General features: G+C 42.1%; 1 protein-coding gene across 1 annotated transcript; it reads left to right on the forward strand.

Annotated features, from left to right (window-relative positions):
* The first annotated feature begins 1505 nt into the window (after positions 1 to 1505).
* Positions 1506 to 20714, forward strand: LOC127206992 (complement C5-like). The gene is given in 11 exon segments (XM_051166287.1): positions 1506 to 1515; positions 10465 to 10580; positions 11821 to 11839; positions 12351 to 12529; positions 14370 to 14532; positions 16117 to 16187; positions 16562 to 16653; positions 19163 to 19245; positions 19526 to 19588; positions 19921 to 19983; positions 20350 to 20714. Coding segments are annotated over 11 exon segments (1050 nt in total). The 3' UTR covers positions 20541 to 20714.
* The last annotated feature ends 3190 nt before the right edge of the window (positions 20715 to 23904 follow it).

Raw genomic sequence — 23904 nt, forward strand, 5'->3', positions numbered from 1 at the left:
TCAACTTTAAATAAGGTCTTATCCAATTTTGTATCACCAAGGAACTTCTGAAAATCATTTAAAGTCTTTAACTGACCCACTCTTAATGTGATCTTTTGGTGTTTGATTTGAGAAGGAAAAAGCTGAAAACCCAACTTCAAGTATGGATCTACTTTTTGGACTTTTTCAGGAACTATCTGCAGACCAGAGATAATTGAGTCTCCATAAAAGCATAACATAAAAGCCCTTGTTTCCCATCCTTCCCAGCAATAAGTGTAAATCCATATAATGAATGATATTCAAATTAGTATACTTTTCTCTAACCTTTTGTAAAGCTGCAGCCACAAATTTTTGACATAAGGTAGGACTGCTGGCCACTCCTTGAGGCAGAATCTCCCAATGATATCTTTTCATTGGTTCCTTAAAATTCACAGAAGGAACACTAAAAGCAAAGTGAGGGCAATCTTTTGGTTGTAGGGGCATAGTGAAAAAACAATCCTTAAAGTCTATAATAATTTTGAAAGTACTTTCAGAATAGCTACAGGGGAGGGCAATCCTGGTTTTAGTGCTCCCATAAGGTACATAGCCTCGTTAACTTTTCTTAAATCTTATAATGACCTCCATATCCCTGACCTTTTCTTGATTAGAAAAATAGATTCCATAAGATGTCTGGCAGCGAGTTGTTCCTGCACTAACACCTGGGCTGCCTGAATCTTTTCTGTGGTAAGGGGCCGTTGATCCACCCATACAGGTTCATCTGATTTCTGGATTATACCATCAGCATGGAGTGCAGTGTGGTCAATAGCCCCTAGGACAAACTTCCTAATCCTGCAGTCCCTAAATTTCCCCTAGCTTGGACAGGGTGAATAATACCTGTTCCGTGCTTTCCTAACCCTTTTCCTGGCAGATATCCCTGTTGTAGCATTTGCTGCGTAACTATCTCATTGGGACTACACATCATAATTCCCATTTGTTCCAGGATGTCTCTTCCCCATAAATTTACTGGCAAGCCTTCTACAATATATGGCATACAAGTGCCTTGGTTCCCTTCTAAATCTCTCAATGTCAGCAGATCAGTGCTCTGCTCAGGGTTTTGAGACTGACCGATTCCTCTTAGATTGGTAATGGTACTTTTTTTTTTTTTTTTTTTTAGGCCAATGGGCAGGCCAATACTGTCCAGAGATAATAGAGGCGTTGGCCCCCATATCCATAAGGCCCCAAAATGCTTTTCCCTTTAGGAAAAGCTTTAACTGAGGGCATTCTTTACTTATTAGCTGCACCCAATAAACATCCGTTGACCCAAAATCCTTGATTTCCTCTGTGCCTGCTAGCACCTTTGTTAGGTAGGTGAGGCACGGCAATGAACATTAACTGACCTATGCACTGTTTGCGTTGAATGATATAAGTGTCGGTATGCAAGCTAGTCATAATTTTTTATTTCTCCAGTATAATTAGAGTCAACAACTCCTGGTGCTACATGTAACCCTACCATAACACTTCTGCTTCTTCCCACAATTAGTCCCATCATGCCCAGAGGTAAAGGTCCATAGACCCCAGTAGGTAAGTCTTGCATTCCCATCTCAGGGGTTAAAACTGTGTATAGGTGGAGGGACTGAGGTTCAATCCTGCGCTTTCTGGGGTTGCTCTGACAAGTTGTAAAATGGATTTGTGGGGTCCTGAGGAACAAACGTCATGGCCCCATAAACTTGTTTCAGGTTCTCCGCTGGCCTCATTTCCCATTTCCCTGCCACTTAGGCAAAGGCTGTCCTTGAACACAAGCGCGAGGTTTACACTGATGAGCCCAATATTTACCCCGCCTGCAGCAAGGGCAAACTCCAGGGGTAGTTTTATGACTCCCTTTCCTGTTGTCTCTAGACTTTTGTAGACAATTCTTTACTTGATGCCCTTTCCGAACACACCCAGAACATCCCTGCCTTCCTTTTGCCTGCCAAGTGAGCATAGATTGTACTGTCATTCCTTGTAAAGCTGCAGCCATAGCTAATCATTGATTATAGGATGGGCCAATATCAGCACACAATTTAACATGTCCTGTCAGATCAGATTTATTTCTGTAGGACCTAATCACAGCATGACTAGGAGCACTGGCCGTTTCAAAGGCTAATTGTGTCACAGAAGGAATTCCACTTTGAGCATCACCAAGAATTCTCTCTGCTGTTTAAAGTAACTTATCCACAAACTCCTTAAATGACTCATCAGGGCCCTGCTTAATACTAGATAAGCTAATGCTCAGATCTCCCTTACGAGGTAGTTCGTTCCATGCTCTCGATCAGCCACCGTGACTTGTGCATACACTCCAGGAGGGTAGTTAATTTGATTGCCATTACCCTCAGATGGCCCTTCTCCTGCTAACATGTTAACATTCCATTGAAGATTCCCTTCTTGAGCATTAAGCTCTGCAGTCCTTTTTACAGCATCCATAAAATCTGCTTTCAACAACAAACAATCTTCCTCTCTTAGACATGCCTTACTCAAGGTTTCCCAGTCAGCAGGAGTGAAATTAGTATTCACGAGTGCATTAACCATTGCTGTGGTAAATGGAGCTGTGGGTGCATACTGAGCACAAGCAGTCTTTAATTCTTTGATTTGTTTCCATTCTTTAGGGGGCATACTGTCTAATTCGGTTGCCCTGAGGATCTAATATCTCCACAACCGGAAAAGTAAACTGTCCATCCGTCTCTTGTCCTGTATTTCTACCTTCCTGTATGGCAGTCTCCAATGGAGACATTTTCTGGGGACTGTTTCGTACTGAACTGAAAACCTTTTCTTTCTGTCCCCAAGGATTTTTCTCAGCATTGTCGCAAATTTTTATTCTATCTAATTCTTTCCCTAATTGTCTCTGTCTATCTTCCAGAGTTTAAACCTGTCTTCGAAGATCTTCCTTAAGATCCTGCTGCCCTACAGAAAAATCTGGAGGTACCATAGGCGGAGGAACCCGGTCCTGCTCGAGATAGCAAGCAGCCTCGCTTCTTTCATCTTCCTCATTACTGACCCTGGATTCCCTCACTTCTCCCATGACCTCTTCAGCTTGGGATATTAATTCTCTTATTCTGCCACTTTTATGTTGGGGGTCAAGAACAGCCCTGATCAAAGCCCAAAGTGTAAAATCCATGGCAGATGTCTCTTCAGGTCCATTTGTAACATAGTGACACTGCAATCTTTATCCACCTTTATCCCACATCTCCAAATTAACCGCTCCTTCCTCAAGATACCATGGGCATACTTCATTGACAAACTCTAAAAACTCAACCAATTGCTCAGTATTTACCCGTATTCCTTGCATTTGAAGCGCATATTCCAATGTCTGTCTGAATAAATCTTTGCTATTTCTCTGTCGCATGTTTTTGCTGCTTACTTACCAGTTCTCTGCAAAGCAGACGACTTCAGGGGAAACGTTCCACTTGTCTCTTCGAGGGCACCCTCCAAGGCAATGTATGTTACTTAGTTCCTCATTTCTAGGTCCCTGTACCCAGGCACCATATGTCCCAGCCCACGAGACAAGCGGAACACGGTTCCCTGGAAGAGGGAGTGGGGATTAAAGAGGGCAGACAGAGACTCGAGAAATATGGAGCCAAGACAGTGAATTCTGGTCAAGGCTCTCCTTATTACAAGCGAGTACAGTTTAATAGCAAGGGCACCACAAGCTCTATTACAGTCTCACTTCCCCTGGCTCCCAGGCAAGAACACACCCCTCTGAGTAGTTCCCTGTAAGATGTTCCTTATTTCTTTCAAAGGTAAACAATCCAAAGATAGCCTAAACACAGAGACCTCCTTCGGCAAAGGTCAACAATTCGAAGGTCACAGCACACAGCCTAAGCACAGGATTTCTAGCATGGCTGGGGTGGCTCCCCACAAATAACAAAGATGCTCTGCTGTGAAATCCTTCTGGTCAACCTCCTCTCGCACCTGACACCATAATCAAAGTAAGTTCAAGGGTAACTTAACTGTGAGGAAGTCTTCTCAGGAAAGGGAACCCCGTTCTGGTCATGCAGTGGTCTGGATTCTGACACAGGCTGTCCTTTGAAAAGAAACCTAAAGCTGCACAGTGGGACTAAGAGTGTTGCAGTCAATGCAGTGTCATAAAGCAATGCATCCTTGTACCCTCACCCTAACAAGGTTGTCCGGAGACTTGGACAAAATGGTGGTTGGGAAAATACTAAACACTCAGCTCTTTGTCACAGGTCCTGGGCTCTGAGGCTCCAGCTGTCACAGCAAAGTGGCAATGAGTCCTTTACCCAGACCTTCGTGAAGATGACAAGTGAAAGTTAGACAGGCAGGCAGTGCTCCATTCACCATCTACAGACTGCCTCCTTGTCACATGCTCAATAAAGATATTCTCCCACATAAATAAACAGGGCAGACAGGTTTCAGCTACTATGGAACCTGTGTAAGATGAGAGCTGCCTGTATTTAATTATGGCTGAGATTTCTGGTTTACATATGAAACTGCTGATTTGTCAATGAACTATGTACTTTCACAAAACAAATCTCACTGTTGGCTATGTACACACGCCTTTAATCTCAGCACTTGGGAGGCAGAGGGAGGTGGATCTCTAGAGGTTGAGGCCATCCTGGTCTGCATAGTTCGTTCCAGACCCCCTGGAACTGTATAGTGGAACTCAGTCTCAAAACAATAAAGCAAGTATCCCATTTAAAACATAACTTAACCAGGCAGTCAGTGGTGGCGCACACCTTTAATCTCAGCACTTGGGAAGCAGAAGCATGGGGAATCTCTGAGTTCAACACCAGCCTGGTCTACAGAGTAAGTTATAGGACAGTAAAGACTACACAGAATACACACTGTATGAATAAACAAAACAAAACAAAACAAAGCCTGTTTTTCAAGAAATTGGAAAATCCTTCAGTTTTTATGAATAACTTACTAAACTTTATCTTGTTTTTTTCCCCCAGATATTTTCATTTAATCCATTACTATACTAGAATATGCTTAACATTAATTCCTGCAAGATAGGGTATTTGAAGATGACAAGTATTTTCTGTGCCTTCACTTTTGTTGGAAACTAATGGGCTAAATCACACACAGTTGATGCAACAGTGAGATCTTCCCATTAACTTTGCAGTAAGCAGCCTTGGCTGCAGAGAGGCCATCTTCATAGCTGTAACTCATCAGCTGGTCTCACAAGTGAGAACAAGTTGGCAAAATGAATTCACCAGAACAGCTGAATTGCCACACCTAGTGACCCTGCCCATCTTCCTGTCAGACTTCTAGGCGTCCCATCACAGAAGAGGGTGCCACAAAGACTGCTGACATCCAGCCCAGGGGGAGCTGTGGACTCAACATCACAGTGTGCCACCGTGCTGCCCAGATGTCCCTAACTCTGCAATAAACCATCAAGAATGATCAGCTGTGCCAGCAGAGTAGGTAGCTGCTAAAATGACACTATGTTTGTAAATACGCATCATAATCTGAATATTTCAATAAAATGAAATATCATGACCAATATTGAAAATGTTTCATTGATGAAATCTTTCCCACATTGTTTGCATCTCAGTTATCAAGTTACACCCTGGCCGATTTTCTGTTCTAGGCCATTTATTTCTATTCTCCCCAGTTTCATCTTCATTTTCTCTGTAATTATTTATATCTGGATCAATTCCTTTTATGAAACTTTTACTCTGTCAGGTTCATTTGTTTCTTTTTTTTTTCTCATTTAATTTTTGCCTTTTGGAGACTTCAACTCTTAGTTGCTTTAATTTGTTGGCCATAATAATGTATTAAATGTAGCCTGGGAGTGAGCAGGTAGCTACAAGGATTTTCAAGATTTTTTGGGATGGGGAACCTGTTAATACTCAGAGCGAGTGTTTAGCCTACAAAGCCCCCAGCTTAAGCCTTAGCACTAATAAATAAATTCAAGATTTAATTCTTGTGCTATTTTGACTATACCATGTTTTCCCCATATTTGTTACCCCTTGTCTATTTTGCTGTGTTTATTTCTCACAGAATGTTCATTATGAATTCAAACCAGCATTGGAAACACATTTCTTGTAGCAGTGAGCAAAGAACATCAAAATAAATGCAGTCAACTGAGTTAAATTTCTTTCTATTTTCTTTCTTTCTTTTTCTTTTGTTTGTTTGTTTGCTTGCTTTTTTTTTTTCCAAGACAGGGTTTCTCTCTGTAGGCTTGGCTGTATCTGAACCCACTTTGTAGACGAGGCTGGCCTCAAACTCACTAAAATCCACCTGCCTCTGCCTCCCAAGGGCTGGGATCACAGGTGTGGGCCACTACCACCTGGCTGAGTTTAATTTCCTCAGTATTAAAATTCTTTCTGGAATGAACCAATGTACTGTGGCCAACATCCTGGACACAGAAATGAACACATGAAACTACAGCAGAAGTTCCCATACATATGGGAGAAGTCGGCCTCTGTAACAAATGGTCTATGGTAACAGCAATATGCCATGTGGAAGAATCGAACTAGATCCCTATCTCTCCCCATGTACAGAGCTCAGTTAAGATTCGAACACTTGAAATGCTTGTGAAAAATATAGGGGGAACACTTTAAGATCTAGATATGGGCAAGGTCTTTCCAAATAGAAAATGAGAGCAAGAGTTGACAAATGGGCCTGCAAGCAATGAAAGGGCTGCTCAGAGGGCTTGGGAGATGACTCGATGGGCAAAAGCACTTGCTTTCTAAGCATGAGGACCTAAGTCGAAATCTCTAGCACACATGCTTCTCTTTCATTTTTTCAGCCAGGTATGTAATTCATGCATGTAATGCCAGCATTAGGAGGTGTGGCAGATCCCACTGTTCAGCCAGCCTTGTGGAAACAGCAAGCTTCCTGTTCAGTGAGAGACTCTGCCTCAAGGCAATGAGGTAGAACATGAGAAAAGGCACCCAACACCCTACTCTGTCCTCCCAATATGTGTTCATGAGCAGGTGCACCCACATACTCCCTATACTGGCCACACTATGAATATACACCTCACACACATGTTGGGGGTTGGTCTGATGTATTTTGATGCTAATTAATAAAATGCCATCACACCTTGGCAGGGCAAATGAGATAGGTACGGCTAAGGTTCCCCGGTTTGGAGAGACAGAGAGAGAATCTGGGGAAGAGGAGAGTCCCAGAGGAGGAGAGAGGAGAAGACTGCCGCCATAGGATGAAACAGACTTGGATAAAAGAGAGACTGCTAACTCAAGTCAGTCTACGTTTACATGAATTCAAACTGCAGAACAAGCAAGTAACTTATATTGCTAATCCTATTACATGGGAATAGCTCTGAGACTGGCTGAGACATGAGTGTCTATGCATAGTCGAGGCTTCCTGTTGGTTCCAGAATCCCCATGATTTATTATTAGATGCCATTCTTCATATGGCATGGATGAAGATTTACAGATGTCTTTCTCATCCTTAATTGTTCTGTGCATCCTGCCCGCCTAATATATTCATAGTTTTAGGACTGTATAGTGCCTGTGAGAAATTATATGCTTTCAGAGTATGAGAACAGGACACTCACTGATGCTGGATCAGACCTGAAAGGATTCACTCCTCCAGCATGCTGAGATGCTGACATCCTGTGTCCTTCATGTTCCAGTCCTAAGTGCTTCACTTGCTGTTCCTCATTAGAAAAGGACAGCTTCAAAGTAGACTCCTGATCCCAATTGGTCCAGCATCTCAGACTGTCCCACACAGGACTTATATTAAGCCTGGAATTTCTCAACATTTAGAGGCTGGACCATAAATACTATTCCTAGCTTGTTTAACCATTTTTCCCCAAATTTTATTTGGGCCCCAACATAGGTATTATTCCCCCCAAATTAGCCAGAAGAAACCTTAAGAGAAAGATGCCCTGTTTTCCTTAAAGGGGTAGGGCAGGTTTTTGGTTGCTTTCTTGGGCTATAGATGTATATTGTCATTGAGAGGTATGGAGACAGGAGTTGAAAAGAAAGAAAGGGAATATAGAAACGTATAGGGATGATAGGACAAAAATTTTTTACTCACAAATAAGGTTAATTTTAATTCATCAATTTCGAATTTTGTATGTTGATACAAAATAGGTTTAATTTTGACACATTGAAATAGAATTCCAATTTAATATTATTCTTCAAACATTATATTTCTACTCTACTATGAGGTATTGTACACATACAACTCAATTAATACATGGTTTATTTCCAATACTCTGATAGTACTATTGCAGGCTGTTTAGGATAATTAAGTAATAGAAGTTAATTGTTAGTTGCTCAAGTCCAGGAAAATAAATCCTAGGTTTAACAGATAGATATGATTCTACAGATACATAAGATAAAATAGTTAGAAATGGTCTTCAAAAGCCTCAGAGACCTACAGAATATGGCATTTAGAAATGGTTTTATTATTTTAAGGATTCTTTGACAATAAGACAGGTTAGCTTCCAGCCTACCCCAAAGAATATGGTGAGCATTGAAGAAATTCCTTGCAGAGATGGCTTTGAGTGTGGCAAACAAGCCACTGGACAAAAATGTCCTTTTATCTATCTGCCACAGACAAAATTCTGCCTAAAATGGGCAAGCTTGGAAGCAGGCACAGTTGACAGCCAGTGTCAGCTGTTACAAGGTAGGCAAGTCCTCAATAGTTCCTGCTTCACAAAGATGTCTGTGAGAGATTTGGGGCCAGAAGGCTGAAGATGATGCTCCAACCTTAGTGAAAGTTTTGGGTGGCTGTTCAAGCACTGGCAGAGTAAGTTCTTGTTTGGACTTTCATTTCAAAACAGAGTCTCAGAAAGGCAGAAATGTGATCATGGTTTGAACTTCCAGGCAACCCAGTTAAATATCCCAGGTGTGCAGCCAATCACAATCTGGTTTGCTTGGACATCTCATCCCTAGTTCATTCACCTCAGCTAACAGCAGTTTGAGAAATAAAGTACATCTTGATTTAAGAAATGGTTAAATTGTGTTGATTCTAAGTGAAACAATATTAAAATCACATTTGATTAGGATATTGTGTAATTTCACTGTTTGAAGAGGTATGTCTCCTCTGTACCTAAGGCATTCTGTGACATGGCCCAATTGTAGTAGTTGAGGCTCAAAGATACACAGAATTGTTTCTGTTACCGTAGCTATTAAAGGCTACATACATTCTGGCCAAGTTCTCTCAAAATCTGAATTCCCAAAATTTGTAACCTTAACTGTACATGTTTATCTCAGTCATGTCATGTCTCTTATATGTGAAATGTTTCTATGGACACCATACAAACAAGCCTCTGTTCATATATATTTATATATTTAGATTAACATATGACTTTTCAGTTGCATAGCAATGCCAGCATCCTCAGTATGTAATGGTCAGTGCAGTGTCCCTTCTCTGGGCTGGGACAGGTTGAGGAAGTATTCCTTGGCCCTCCACGGAACACGTAGGTTGTTCATAGACAGAAATAGTATAGGAATGTGTTTTCATTCTAATTCGAGGTGTGGGATATGGGGCTGCTTCAGACAGTCTACAGCTGCTGGTTATGATTTGCCTCATGCTCTAGCACAGGCGAGGTTTTGCCAACTGTGGATAGTTTCTGCGATTGTGTGACCTTTGGAATTCTGGGAACGTGTCAAAAGGTGCATAAATACTAGGGCCCCAAGAGGTGGTGAGGGTGGTTATTGGTCATTTAGGGAGATTGTTTGTGGTTTGTGACTAGCTGTAGTCAAAGAGAAACAAAAGGAAAAAATTAGATTAAGGGTTTTCCTCATTCTTCTCTCCCTTCTGTCCTTGTTTCTCTCCTATCTAGGATTGGGGGATGAACCCAGGGAATATAAGGGAAAAAAGAAGAACCCACAAAGTAGCAAAGATGGGGTGCTCATCTGGCTCATGAGTGCTCTGACTTATCATTGAGTATTCCACTGTTGGGCTCGTAGTTTGATGGCTTTATTGAAAGAGATGGGCTTATTCATTGAAGGAGATCACCAGTTACATTAGCCGTTGAGAGGCATCTTGTGACTGGCCCTTGCCTGTCTTTCTCTCTCTTTCTCTAAGTCAGCTCTGAGGTGAAGGCGCTCCACTGCGTGCTGCCCACTGCTGTGTGTGCATCACTGTGCCCAGCCCAGAAGCAACGAGGACACGTGACCATGGGCTGCTATCCCAGAAACCATGAGTAAAATAATTCTTTCCTCCCTTAAACTATTTCAGGCATTTGTCACAGGGAGGAACACTGACTATGACAGGTGTGCTCAACCACACCAGAGCAGCAGGGCACATGGCCTGAGAAGAGAGCCACAGGCATTGAGATTCTTGCTCTCTAGCATTGGGTATTTCTTCACGGGTGAGGCTCCCATGTTTGAGTCCTTATTTTGTATTAATTAAAGCAGGCATCCTGGTGCAAACTCCTACACAGCTCCTTCTGCCTGTGTTCCTGGCCTTAAAATGCTGTTTCCATTCTGATTTCAGTCATCGTATGTGGCAATCCCCTTTCCTGTTGTTAATAATTAACGCGACCTAGTTGACCCCAAAATTTCCCGTTCACTTCACTTGAAGGTAACTTCAAGCAGGTGACATATGTGGTCTTGATACCATCTCAAGCCATGGGCTTTTGGGGAATGTTTTTGGTTTTGGTCTTCCTGGAGAAAAGTTGGGGACAGGCGCAAATGTAAGTGAGCAAGGCATTGTTGTTTTACAGTGTGTGTGGCCTGAGAGGACTATAGTGTGTGTGAGCTGTGATGACTGTAGTGTGTGTGAGCTGTCATGACTGACTATAGTGTGTGTGAGCTGTGATGACTGTAGTGTGTGTGAGCTGTGATGACTGTAGTGTGTGTGAGCTGTGATGACTATAGTGTGTGTGAGCTGTGATGACTGTAGTGTGTATGAGCTGTGATGACTGTAGTGTGTGTGAGCTGTGATGACTGTAGTGTGTGTGAGCTGTGATGACTGTAGTGTGTGTGAGCTGTGATGACCGTAGTGTGTGTGAGCTGTGATGACCGTAGTGTGTGTGAGCTGTGATGACCGTAGTGTGTGTGAGCTGTGATGACTGTAGTGTGTGTGAGCTGTCATGACTGTAGTGTGTGTGAGCTGTCATGACTGTAGTGTGTGAGCTGTCATGACTGTAGTGTGTGTGAGCTGTCATGACTGTAGTGTGTGTGAGCTGTCATGACTGTAGTGTGTGTGAGCTGTGATGACTGCTGAGTGGATTCGTCAGACTGTGAATCTCACAAGACCTTCTCTTCTGAGACACCTGGTGTGCGATCTTGTATAGATATAGTATTCTTGCTGTTTTCATAAAATTCTACTTATTAATATAATGAAGAAATCCATACAGTATAAAATGTGTATTTCAAAACTAGACAAGGCTGGGCGTTTTGAGCACACAGTTGATCCTAGCATTCAGGAGAAAGAGGCAGGAGGATCTCTGAGTTTGAGACTTGCCTGGTCTACTAGGCAGACAAAACTTCTCTCTAAAAATGTCAACAAAAATGTGTTCCAAAGCTTGCCTTCAATTTCAAGCCAAACAAAACAGAAGAGCTACATTTGTAGACTTGCAACCTAGACCCCATTCATAAAAGAAAGACTGGAGCGCCCTGGGTAAAGTCCTGCCTCGTTCACTTATAAAGCACATGGCCTTGATCACATTCCTTTTGCTTGAATGTAGCATAGGGATAATAGTTTTACCGGGGACATCCCTGACCTTCTGTAGGGAGTGAAAGAGTTCTGCAAATTCCTACCAGAGCCTGGGACGGGGAACAACTTGGTTCCATGTTGCCGGTTGCCAGCCAAGGACTCCCTTGGCTCAAGGACTTCCTTCCCCTTTTAGTTTACAGAGCCTCCTGTGGTTGATTTATCTCTGCCCAGAACTGTGACACATTTCTAAGATCTAGTTCTTTCAACTACTGTCGTGAGTGTCGTTATTTCTTGAGCAGTACACGCTAATGTTTTATAGTTGTGTTTTTATTAAGCTCACCACAAAAAGATGACAGAAAAGAACTTACCTTCACGAAGACAGCAGCAGACAGAGCTGGCATTCAGTGACTAACATCTATTTGATATCTTTATTCATTGGAGAAAAACGACGCCACTTACATGTTCTAGTCAACCTTGGATTTTGTGTGTGTTTTTATTTTTACACCGGCATTTAACTGTTAATGTATTATGGCCTTATTTGGTCCTTGTCAGGTAACGTAGGCCAGACACACTAGCACTATTTTTTTTTTTAAACTGTAAACCAAATTCCCTGCTCTGTTGTTAGGGCTTCATTTCAAGTTACTTCTCCTCAGAAACTAGGCTGAATTCGCCATACATTACAGCATCTGTGTAGTTTCTAGTCATGGCTCGTAGAAAACACAGCAGCCAAGACATGGCCGGGAACCAGAGTAAGGAATGTGTGCCCGCCTGCTCAGCTTTTTCCTGTTTCCACAGATACGTTAGTCCAGCACAAATAGTCTTCCGAGTCGGAGTGCCTGAGAACATTTCACTTGAAGCCCACGGCTTCACTGATGCCCTTGAGGCGACGATCTCTGTGAAAAGTTATCCTAATGAAGACATTAGTTACTCTTCGGGTTCTGTTAATTTATCGCCAGAAAACAATTTCCAAAACTATACAATCTTAACAGTACGTATTTGTCTTTCTTTTTTAGAATATGTATAGAAATATTTTGGTAAAATATGTAAATTTCCAGTATTGATAGCACAGAGATCTGATGGTTTCTATCAATCTTCCATTGTGTAATTAATAAAGGGAAATCATTAAGTGACAACAACCTGAGCTTAACAGAATACTATATATATATATAATTTAATGATTTATTTATTTGCATTTTATGTGCACTGGTGTTTTGTCTGCATGTGTGTCTGATTAGGGTGTGAGGTCCCCTGAAACTGGAGTTACACACAGTCGTGAGCTGTTATGCGGGTGCTAGGAATTGAACCCTGGTCCTCTGGAAGAGTACCCAATGCTCTTAAGCACTAAGACATTTCTCCAGCCTTCTCCATTCCCTTGCTAAAAGATTTATCTCTTTTTTATTTATGTGGGTGGCTATATGAGTTTATGTGCACCATGTGTGGTCAGGTGCCCAAGAAGGCCAGAAGGTGTCAGACCCCTTGGGACAGGAGATGGGGAGGTGTCAGATGAGGGTGCTGGGAACAGAGCCCCGGGTGCCCTTGACCACTCAGTCACACCCTGAGCTTAACAATAGTCTAAACAGAGAACTGTGTTTACTTGTTGAGCAATGCATGTAAATGTTAGCAACTTTTTATTGGAAAATGAAATCGTATCAGTGTGGAAACATTTGGAGATGAGTTAAAAAGAATTTTGTCTATGAAATGATCACTAAACCAGAGAACCATCACAATGCATTTAACATTGTCCAAACTTAAGTAATCTACGGTGAAGTGCATAGTGTCCTGAGCTGATAAAAACATTGCTCTCTTTTACTTTCTTCCAATGACTTCCTCCCGACTTCCAGTGATGATGGCGCCCTGGGGGGATGGAGCCTGGGTTTCAGGTTAGCCAGGACTCCAACATGGAGCCACAGCTCCAGCCCCCAGAGAAATGATAGCTTACTGCAGGGAGCAGCTCTCACTGAGAACCAGCAACAGGAACAGCAAGCTTCAGCAAATGCCTTTTTCTTCGGTTACAAACATTTCCAGGCATGGGAAAGGTTCAGTGGTAGAACGTGGTGTGTGCAAGGCCCTGGGTTCAAACCCCAGTGTCATGTAGAGTCATTTTGATACAGGTTGTTTGGAAAAGGACTTGCAACCCAGCCTATTAAAAATTCTGACACTAGAAACCTATGCAATTGAGAGAGGGTAAGCTTTAGCAGGGGCTCTGTGGCTGCATAGAAACTGAGGCTTCTCTACAGTGAGAAATTCATAAGGAAAGCAAAAAACAAACAACAACAACAACAACAAAACCCACCACCACCACCACCACCAAACCATTATAGAAGGCCTAAGGTTAACGATTGACAGGTTTTTAAATTCTTTTTTTTTTTTTTTTTTTTTTTTTTTCAAGGCTGAGGACCAAACCCAGGGACTTGTGTTTGCTAGACAAGCGCTCTACCACTGAGCTAAATCCCCAACACCACTAAATCCCCAACTGCAATATTTAAAAAATTTTATGGCTATTTATATATTTTTTTATTTTTGGTTTTTCAAGTCAGGATTTCTCTGTGTAGCCCTGGCTGTTCTAGACTCGCTTTTTAGACCAGGCAGGCCTCGAACTCAGAGATCTGTCTGCCTCTACCTCCATTTTGATTTTTAAAATCTCCATCCCAGTGTACCTACTTAAAAATGATGCAATATATACAAGCTTAATTTTGGTCTCAGTGAGATTAGAGTGCTTTTGTTTATTTGTGTGTGTGTGTGTGTTTGTTTGTTTGTTTAAGAAGTTCAGCATGTTTCTCAACTTACAGTCGCTCTTTCCCATCTGTGATTTTTATTCTTGTTTACAGATTCAGGCCAAACAGTTGTCTGAAGGACAAAACTCATATTCCTATGTGTATTTGGAAGTCATGTCAAAGGATTTCTCAAAATCAGAAAAAGTGCCAATCATCTATGGCAATGGCTCTCTCCTCATTCATATTGACAGGCCTGTGTACACTCCAAGGGAGCCTGGTAGAGTATATGATGCCTCTCCCAGGGGCGAGGATTTTTGTTTTTGTTTTTGTTTTTAAAGATTTATTTATAATGTGTACAGTGTTCTGCCTGCAGGCCAGAAGAGGGCACCAGATCTCATTATATGTGGTTGTGAGCCACCATGTGGTTGCTGGGAATTGAACTCAGGACCTTTGGAAGAGCAGCCAGTGCTCTTAACCTCTGAGCGAGCCATCTCTCCAGCCCAGTCTGTGGACCTTTTGACATCTGAAATTGAGTGAAGACAGTTCCTACCTCACTTAACAGAAACTCAAACCCTAATGGCATTTATACTCTTGAACAGCATTTTCATTTCTAATTTATAGAGGAACTGCTAAATACATCCCATGATCGATGATTTTTATTTTACCTTCCCCGTTAGAGAATTTATTCACAAGAAATTCAGAAGACATCATTGCAAATATGTATTTGGAAGTGATTTATCATAAAATCTTGTTTTTAGAGCATTCTTCGGTTCAGGAGTTAGTCATGTTGGAGAAAGAACTCCTAAGGGATTCATGCAAGATGCCTGTGTGGAGTGAAGAGGCTGGGCTGTCTCCTTGATGGTTCTTTCAGGGAGGGACTGACAATGGCAGCCAGGAGCTCCATGTTTGTTTTGTTTTGATTTGTTTTTGAACCTTGTGCACAGTAAATACCTTCTGGTTTCCTTGGACACTGATGCTGTGAGGTGGAACAGGGCTTTATGATAATCATCATATGGTTTAGCAAGTGCACCTGCTGCACCAGCTTGCAAAGAAAAGGATCTAGAGCCAGCAATGGTGGCGCATGCCTTTAATCTTTAATCCCAGCTCACCGCGAGGCAGAGGCAGGCACATCACTGTGAGTTCGAGGCCAGCCTGGTCTACAGTATGAGTCTGACAGCCTGGGCTACACAGGGAAACTGTCTCAAAAAAACATAAGCATACAGAGAGAAAAACGTAAACAGAGAAAGAAAAAGATCTACCCACTGTAGATATCGCTCCTTTGATGTTATGAAGTTCCCAGTAAATGGTTGGCTAATTACAGATCTAAGTAATTTTTTTTGTTTTGTTTTGTTGGTTGGTTTTTGGTTTTTCGAGACAGGCTTTCTCTGTGTAGCCTTGACTGCCCTGGACTCAATTTGTAGTCAAGACTGGCGTTGAACTCACAGTGATCTGCCACCCTCTGCCTCCTAAGTGATGGGATTAAAAGCATGTGCCACCACACCTGGCCGGATATAACTACTTTTTTACTATACACATGTTCTCCAAAACTTTTAAATAAGTATTTTCATAAAGTGATCCATCTAGAAGTAACTCAAGGGGATTGGTTTAAAATGGACTCATCTTTAGTAATGTGTATGTTTACCAACAGTTTTATTTTAAACATGTATTTTTATCTGTGGATCATATAACACTTTTAATGAGATTTTATCTCATTAAAGATGTTTTAAACTATATTACTTTATTAATCTTTGAGAATGCCATCCAATGTATTTTAAATAATTTTCAGCCTGGAGGCATTGTTTCTAAAATCATAATAGTCCTGGTTTAGAAAGGCTTTTGACAATATCACTTATTCCCACAGTAAAGGTCGCCGTCTATTCGCTGGAAGATGCCTTAGCACCAGTCACTAGGGAAACGGTCTTAACTTTCATAGTAAGTATGTCCTTGGTCCCATGAGACTTTCCTCACAAATGTGCTGAGTGAGTAGGGTTGTGTTCTTAGGGGAGAGCGTTCTATCGGAGGGGCCCGTCATAAGAACAAAGTCTGCATTCCTGGGTGCTTGTGGGTTTGTTTGTTTGTTTGTTTTCCATGCAGAGTTGAAGCAGGGCAGCTCCAATGCCCAGTGTCATCTTCTCTCAAGCCTAGCCTCCAGGACTGGGGGCCAAACCAAGTCTCTATTCTTTAAACCTTACCTGGTACCAGCTATTGTTCTGTAACAACAACAACAAACACAACAACAACAACAACAACAAAATGACCTAAAACAGGGTGGTCTTTCTTTCTGTTTTTCTTCTGTTTCCCCAAAGGACCCTGAGGGATCAGAAGTTGGCATAGTAGAAGGAAACAATCAAACTGGAGTCGCCTCTTTTCCCGACTTCAACATTCCTTCGAATCCCATGTAAGTAAAATGTCAGTCAATGAGTTCTTTTTTTTTCTTTTAATTTTATTTTTTTTATTAATTTATTCTTGCTACATCTCAATGGTTATCCCATCCCTTGTGTCCTCCCATTCTTCCCTCCCTCCCATTTTCCCCTTATTCCCCTTCCCTATGACTGTTCCTGGGGGGGATTACCTCCCCCTGTATATGCTCATAGGATATCAAGTCTCTTCTTGGCAACCTGCTGTCCTTCCTCTGAGTGCCACCAGGCCTCCCCCTCCAGGGGACATGGTCAAATGTGAGGCACCAGAGTACGTGAGAAAGTCATATCCCACTCTCCACTCAACTGTGGAGACTGTTCTGACTATTGGCTAGATCTGGAGTTCTTTTTCTGAAGAACACACCTGGAACTTCTGTCCAAGGCAGAAGTAGTTGAGTGGAGCCACCTGCTGCTGACAAAGGACAGCACAGGTGGGGACCTGTGAAACCTTCCAAAGAATTGGAGAATGTAGGCCCAATTCCTGGCAAGACAAAAAGGAGTCCCAGATACCAAAGCACAGCCCCAACTTACCAGAAATCTCAGAGACCCGGGATACTGAAAACACCACACACACACACACACACACACACACACACACACACACACACACACACACACACAGAGTCCCCAAAATTTCCCATGCATTCTTTTGATAGTGAGAGCAATACAAATTTAGAAGAGAAACAAAATCTTTTTGTTTATTTGTTTGGTGTTTGTTCATTTGTTTGTTTGTTTGTTTTTGAGACAGGATCTTTTCTGTGTAGCCTTGACTGTCCTGGACACTCTTTGTAGTCCAGGCTGGCCTAGAACTCAAAGCAATCCACCTTCCTCTGCCTGCTGAGTGCTGGGATTAAAGGCGTGTGCCCCCAGAAAGGCATGAGTCCTTTTTGTTTTTTTCAATAAAGCCATCAAGAGCTTCCTCTAAAAGAGCCTAACAGAGTGTCTGTCTGTAGGAGAGTGGGGATTGGTTATAGCCCAGTAGACAAGCCCTTATGCCTGGGTGCTCTCTCTCTCTCTCTCTCTCTCTCTCTCTCTCTCTCTCTCTCTCTCTCTCTCTCTCTCTTCTCAGAAATTTTGTTCTATTTGGCCTTACATGTAAGGATTTTAAAACCATGTTTATACAGGATCTGATGGAATGAGCACCCCTAGTGTGTGTAAATCACAGTAAGAGGGGAAGGTGCAAATAGAAATCGAGCATGCGCAACCCCTGCTCTCAAGGAACAGAGAGCAGGAAGCCAAAGACAAGGGCAGCTATAAAGCTACCGCATAACTTACAGAAGAACACTGTATAGCCATGCCCCTCTGTCCTCTCTCAGGGGCTTTGTATTGACTTCATCTTGAAAACATTTCTCCTAAGACCATGGACTGAAGTTGAGAGGTTAAAATAATCTGGGTGATTTAAAATTGTGTAAGTTCTTCAAGTGCTGTAGAATAGAGTTTGTCGTTACTGCTCTTATTTCCCAGATTTCACCTTGTGCCAGCTGTCCCATGGCAGATTATTGGCACCCACCGTGACGACACATGCCTTAGCAGCCTGGCATCTGTTGTCCACTGCACAAAATGCGTGCCTGTCCTTGACACTCTGCTTTACAGTCCTCTTCTTCAGGACATGGGGAGACAATGCTTTGCACAAATACCATCCCTGGATGTGACTTGATATCCCCTTTACTCTCTACCTCCGTATTTTCTCATGCATTTCCCTTTTATCTCCATGTCTTATTCATTATTCATTTATTTCCCCCCCCCCATGCACTAGACTACAAACTCCTTAAGGACAAGGCCCCGAGCTGCTGATAGTCGTCATGGTAACCATGCCATTCGCCTCCATTGATCACACCCTCTATCTGCTTGGTGCACATCATTTCCCAAACGAGAGGCAGTGACTTGCCTGCTAGGAAAAATGTAGAAAATCTGAATTGGTGTGGACTATCCGCCATGCAGTCTGTGTCATTCGTTTCCTATCTCAGCGTAGTGCTCACTAAATGTTTTGGGGTGAAGGTTTCTAATGGGTTACTTGACTCAGTAAAGAAGCCATACTTTGTTTGCAAACAGACTTTTCTTTATATGCGATGTGAATTTCCTCACTGGCACAGCATCTTTCCAGGAGTATTATTATCTTTTTTTTTTTTTTTTTTTTTTTTTACTGCATTGTGGGTTTAACTGGTAAATTCTTGGTTGAAGTAAATTCTGAAATTGTCATCAGTTCTACAAACCAAATTGCTGTTTTTAGATAAAATATGTAGGAAATATACAATTATGAAAAACTAATTGTTAGGCAATTCCTGTTATCTTTGGATTACACAGGTATGTCTATTTACTGTTTATAAATCTTTCCTTCAAACTTTTACTTAGGGTGTGTGTGTGCACACATATCTGTGTCTGCCACCTTCTGCATATATGCTCAGTTCCTCAAAATAGGAATTACTAGATTGAGTCTTGGTGACTAAACTACTCACTTCCCTCCATGACTTCAAACATTTGCTTTCACAGACAGGGTAGATGGACAGTTAAGGCTAAATATAAAGACGATGCATCAACAACCGGAACCACGCAATTTGAAGTTGAAGAACATGGTAATCTTTGGCGTTTTAAAACTTAATGATAAAAAGTTAGGATTTCCCAGTCATTCTTTTCAATAAGGAAGCTGATATAAACCACACCCAGATGGAGATGAGGCTCCATGCCAGAGGCAGGGAAGTGCTGTGTGGGATAGGGCTGGGGAGTTCATAGTTGTTACAGACTGTTGGAGGGTCACAGCTATGTAGCACTGAAAATTGTCATGGGATTTTTTAAAAGAAAGATTTAATGTGTTCCTCACTTTCTTCTCCCACCCATGCCCGCCCCCCCTCACAGATAAAGCTTACAAAATAACTCTCATGCCAGCAAGCGCCCGGCCACACAGAGTCGAAGAGCAAGGTACTCTAATGCTAGGAGGTTGTCCTGGAGCCTGGAGTCGGCTTGCCAGGTAGCCTCGAGGACGCCAGCTAGCCTTTGTAGATTCGTGTTCTTCCTGATAGATGTGGTATGCTCCTCTGCGGAGCCTGGCTTACTGAAGACCTTCCTAGGCTTATGGTTTTAGTGGGAGAAAGAACCATTAGAGAGGAGTTCAGTAGCTAAGTAAACAAATGATGAACTCCAAGTTGATCAGAGCATGAGGGTTGGTACTGCAGGGACTAGATCTAGTTTTCAGCAACATGACAACATTAAGAACCTGAAGACTCTTCCACCATTCATTCTCTCCCTCACAGATGAAGCCCATGACGTGAGTGTCCAGCCAGCAAATTCCCTGGAACAGATGATAGAAGAAAAAGGTACAGTACAAACTCAACGCACCGGTAAACCACTGCGGGGAGCGCATTCCAAGGACCAAGGAAAATAAGACATGGGGTTTCCCCATCTAAAATGCAGGGGGTGGGGAAAAGGTGGATGTGGAGGTTTAGCGCACCCCTCAAAAAAATCCACGCAAGCAAATTCAGGATTTGATTGGCCATAACCTTAACTTGAGGAAAACAGTTCTTTAATATTTTCATGTCTAAAACGATCTAAGAAATTTTTTTTTCCACAAACACATCTGATGAGGGAGTCCTTTGATGGCAGAGAAAATAGCCCTGAGCTTCTGAAGCCTAAGGCGTTATGGCTGTTGGTGTTAAGGACACGTGTGTTGCCACCATTTTCAGCTTCTAAGTACAAGCATCCAATACTGAAGAAATGCTGTTACGATGGAGCCAGATACAACCACCAGGAGACCTGTGAGGAGCGAGCTGCCCGTGTGAAAATAGGCCCCAGATGTGTCAAAGCCTTCACCGACTGCTGTGGGCTGAATACGTTAAAGCATTTCCATCTGTCGATGCACCACCATCAACGTTAAGTATGACATTTTCTATCAGAACCTTGCCAAATCTGGGTAATATTGTGTGAACTAAATCCCCTAAGAAAAGCAGTTTTCATGTCTTAGTTACAACTAAAAGTTGAAAGGCTTTGTCATGCCCAGAAAAAGAGTCTGTTGTTTTTCTTGGGAACCGGAAGCACTGTAGAGCATAGAACGGTGGTCCAGAGCCAAGGCCCCGTGGAGCGGAAGGCAGCTCACCGCGCAGACTCAAAAGAGTGTTTATCCCGAGTCTCAGACAGGAATCTGAGATCAGATATCTCCAGTTGGCCCCCAGATAACAAAATACAATGAGTCTGTCACATTACAATCACTAAAAGTTGAAATCTTCTTTCAGCCTTACTAGATGTTTCAGAGTCAAAGGGCTTTCTTAATGTTTTCAAACCTTTAAAGATTCTCATTTACATATTGTCTTTAAAAAAACAGACAAATGGGGCTGGAGAGATGGCTCAGAGGTTAGGAGCACTGGCTTCTCTTCCAAAGGTCCTGAGTTCGATTCTCAGCAATCACATGGTGACTCATAACCATCCCTAATGAGATCTGGTGCCCTCTTATGGCATACAGGTGTACCTGCAGGCAAAACATTGTATATATAATACATAAATCTTTAAAAAGAATAGAAAACAGACCTAAGTGGAGTGACTCCTTCTGACTTTATTCTTGATTAGCTTTCTTTTTCAATTATTTCTTTTATTCGGAGGATGGTTGTGCGATCACATTATTTCTCCCTTTCCTTCGCTTTCTCCAAAACTGCCCCTCTTTGCTCTCTTTCAAATTCGTGCCCTAGTTTTTCATTAATAGTTACTGCATTCATCTGTGTATATGCATGTCTATGCATACATACTCCTAAATATAACCTGTTTAGTCTGTATATACTTGCCTGTTTGATTTCACACATACATTTTGGCATTTGAGCGTTTGGCCTTGGGTAACCAATTGGTGTGTTCTTCCTTGGGGAAGACTGTTGCTCTGGCTACCCAGCGTTCCTTGGGAACCTGGAGCTCTTTGTGTAGAATGGAGGCCTGTTGGTCCTTAGCCCTCCACTCTGTCACATCTACTGTTGTTGCCCATGTTCAGCTCACATTTAGGCGGTCACTCTGGTGAGACTCTGTGATGTAACTTGTGACATGATTAGGAGACATGGTCTCATAGCAAACACTTTGCTCCTCTGGTTCACAGCCGCCTAGGATTCCAAAAGATCCAACCCTCTTCTGGCTACCACGAACACCTACTCACGTGCACATACCCACACAGAGACACAGGAACATACATGTGATTAAAATAAAATATACCAGGCTGGAGAGATGGCTCAGAGGTTAGGAGCACCAGCTGCTCTTCCAAAGGTCCTGAGTTCAAGTCTCGGCAACCGCATGGTGGCTCACAACCATCTATAATGAGATCTGGTGCCCTCTTCTGGCCTGCAAGCCTATATGCAGGCAGAACACTAGATGCAATAAATAAATAAATCTTAAAATGAAACAAATCTTTCAAGCAAGAAGAAAAGCATGAATTTGGAGTTAGGGACTACTAAATATTTTCTGTATGGTACTTCGTTTGTGGCTTTTCAAACAACCTGTCATGTACAGTTTGACCAGCTACACAGGCGAGGAGACTGAGGTTGGAAATTGATGAAGCGATATATGAAACCTACACTGCTGGGGACCTACTGTGTGCTCATTATATGGATTGAGCATAGCAAAATGGCTTGTTATTTAAAAAAGGTTTTGGCAAATTTTCAGGTAATTGAATTGTAATTGATTCCTATAAGACTTAGGCTATGTAGATATACACATTTAAAGTATGATTCTTAGGTTGTTTAAGAGGAGTTTTGAAAGGCTGGAAAACAACACCCCAAATGGCTAGAACAAATGAGCCTTTTCTCTCAGGTGAGTGGCCATAGGTCTTAATGGTACCAATGTCTATATAAGCAAACCACGTGAAACTATCATATACAACTGGAAATAATAAATATTTAGTGGATTATTTACCTGTTTACTCAGCCGACATTGAATACCACCTAAGGATCAATAATTTTTAGGTAATATTTGGAACAAACTTTAGAGTCAGGGGACCACTTCTTATTATCCAGTAGGCTTCAAGACCTTCAAGGTCATTCCGGGAAGCAAGGCATCATGTTTCAGATGCTCCTAAATTAAAAGCCATGAGCATTAGATAGAAATTATTATCATTATTACTATCTCTAATATTGGCTTGTGCAGGTGGTGCCTAAAGTGTCTAGATTCCATGTATTTATCTGATGTTTCAAATTTCTAATACATGTTGACATTTTTTTTTATTTTTTGTCAGAGCCCCATAATAGCCCTGCAAAGGATTTATTGTCTCTAATTACTCTGTGTGTGTTTGTATGTATAGTGTGCATGTATGTATGTGTTCACATAAATGTGTGCACATATATGTGGATGTGCATCCACACATGTGGAGGCAAGAAGTGGATGTTGGGTGTCTTCCTCAATCCTCCCCACTTTATTTTTTGGAGACAGGGTCTCTCACTCACCTGGAGCTCCCTAGTTTGTCCAGGCCACATGGATAGTGGCCTGCAGGGATCCTAGTGTCCCTGCCTCTCCAGCACTAGGAATGCTGGGAATGCTGCTGTGCACTGCTTTGCCCTGCTTTGCATAGGTGTCAGGAATCCACACTCAGGTCCAAAGGCTCCTACAGCAAACACTTCACTGACTGAGCATCTCTCTGCTTCTATTTTCTCTCACTTAAAGAGGGAGTTGTTAAATATCAGGGATTATTTACAGTCATAAAGGCAAGTTTAGGCCATAGACGTCTATTCTATGACCAATGTTCCTTAAAATATAGCATAATTTTTTTTCAACTTTAGTACAAATCCCACGAATGTTTTACTTAGTTAACAAATATTGAATATCTAACTGGGACAAACCAGAAGGAAAGAATAAATTACACTGCAGAGAAAAACATACTGTTGTGTAATTGTCAATATAATAAGAACGTTGCTCTGCTGTGAAATCCTTCTGGTCAACCTCCTCTCACACCAGACACCATAATCAAAGTAAGTTCAAGGGTAACTTAACTGTGAGGAAGCCTTCTCAGGAAAGGGAACCCCGTTCTGGACATGCAGTGCTCTGGATTCTGATACAAGCTGTCTTTTGACAAGGGACCTAAGCGCCAAAGTGGGACTAAGAGTGTTGCAGTCAATGCAGTGTCATAAAGCAACGCATTCTTGTACCCTCACCCTAACAAGGTTGTCTGGAGACTTGGACAAAATGGTGGTTGAGAAAATGCTAAACACTCAGCTCTCTGTCACAGGTCCTGGGCTCTGAGGCTCCAGCTGTCATAGCAAATTGGCAATGAGTACTTT

The sequence above is a fragment of the Acomys russatus genome, chromosome 24, assembly GCF_903995435.1.
Source record: "Acomys russatus chromosome 24, mAcoRus1.1, whole genome shotgun sequence".
Lineage (NCBI taxonomy): Eukaryota > Metazoa > Chordata > Mammalia > Rodentia > Muridae > Acomys > Acomys russatus.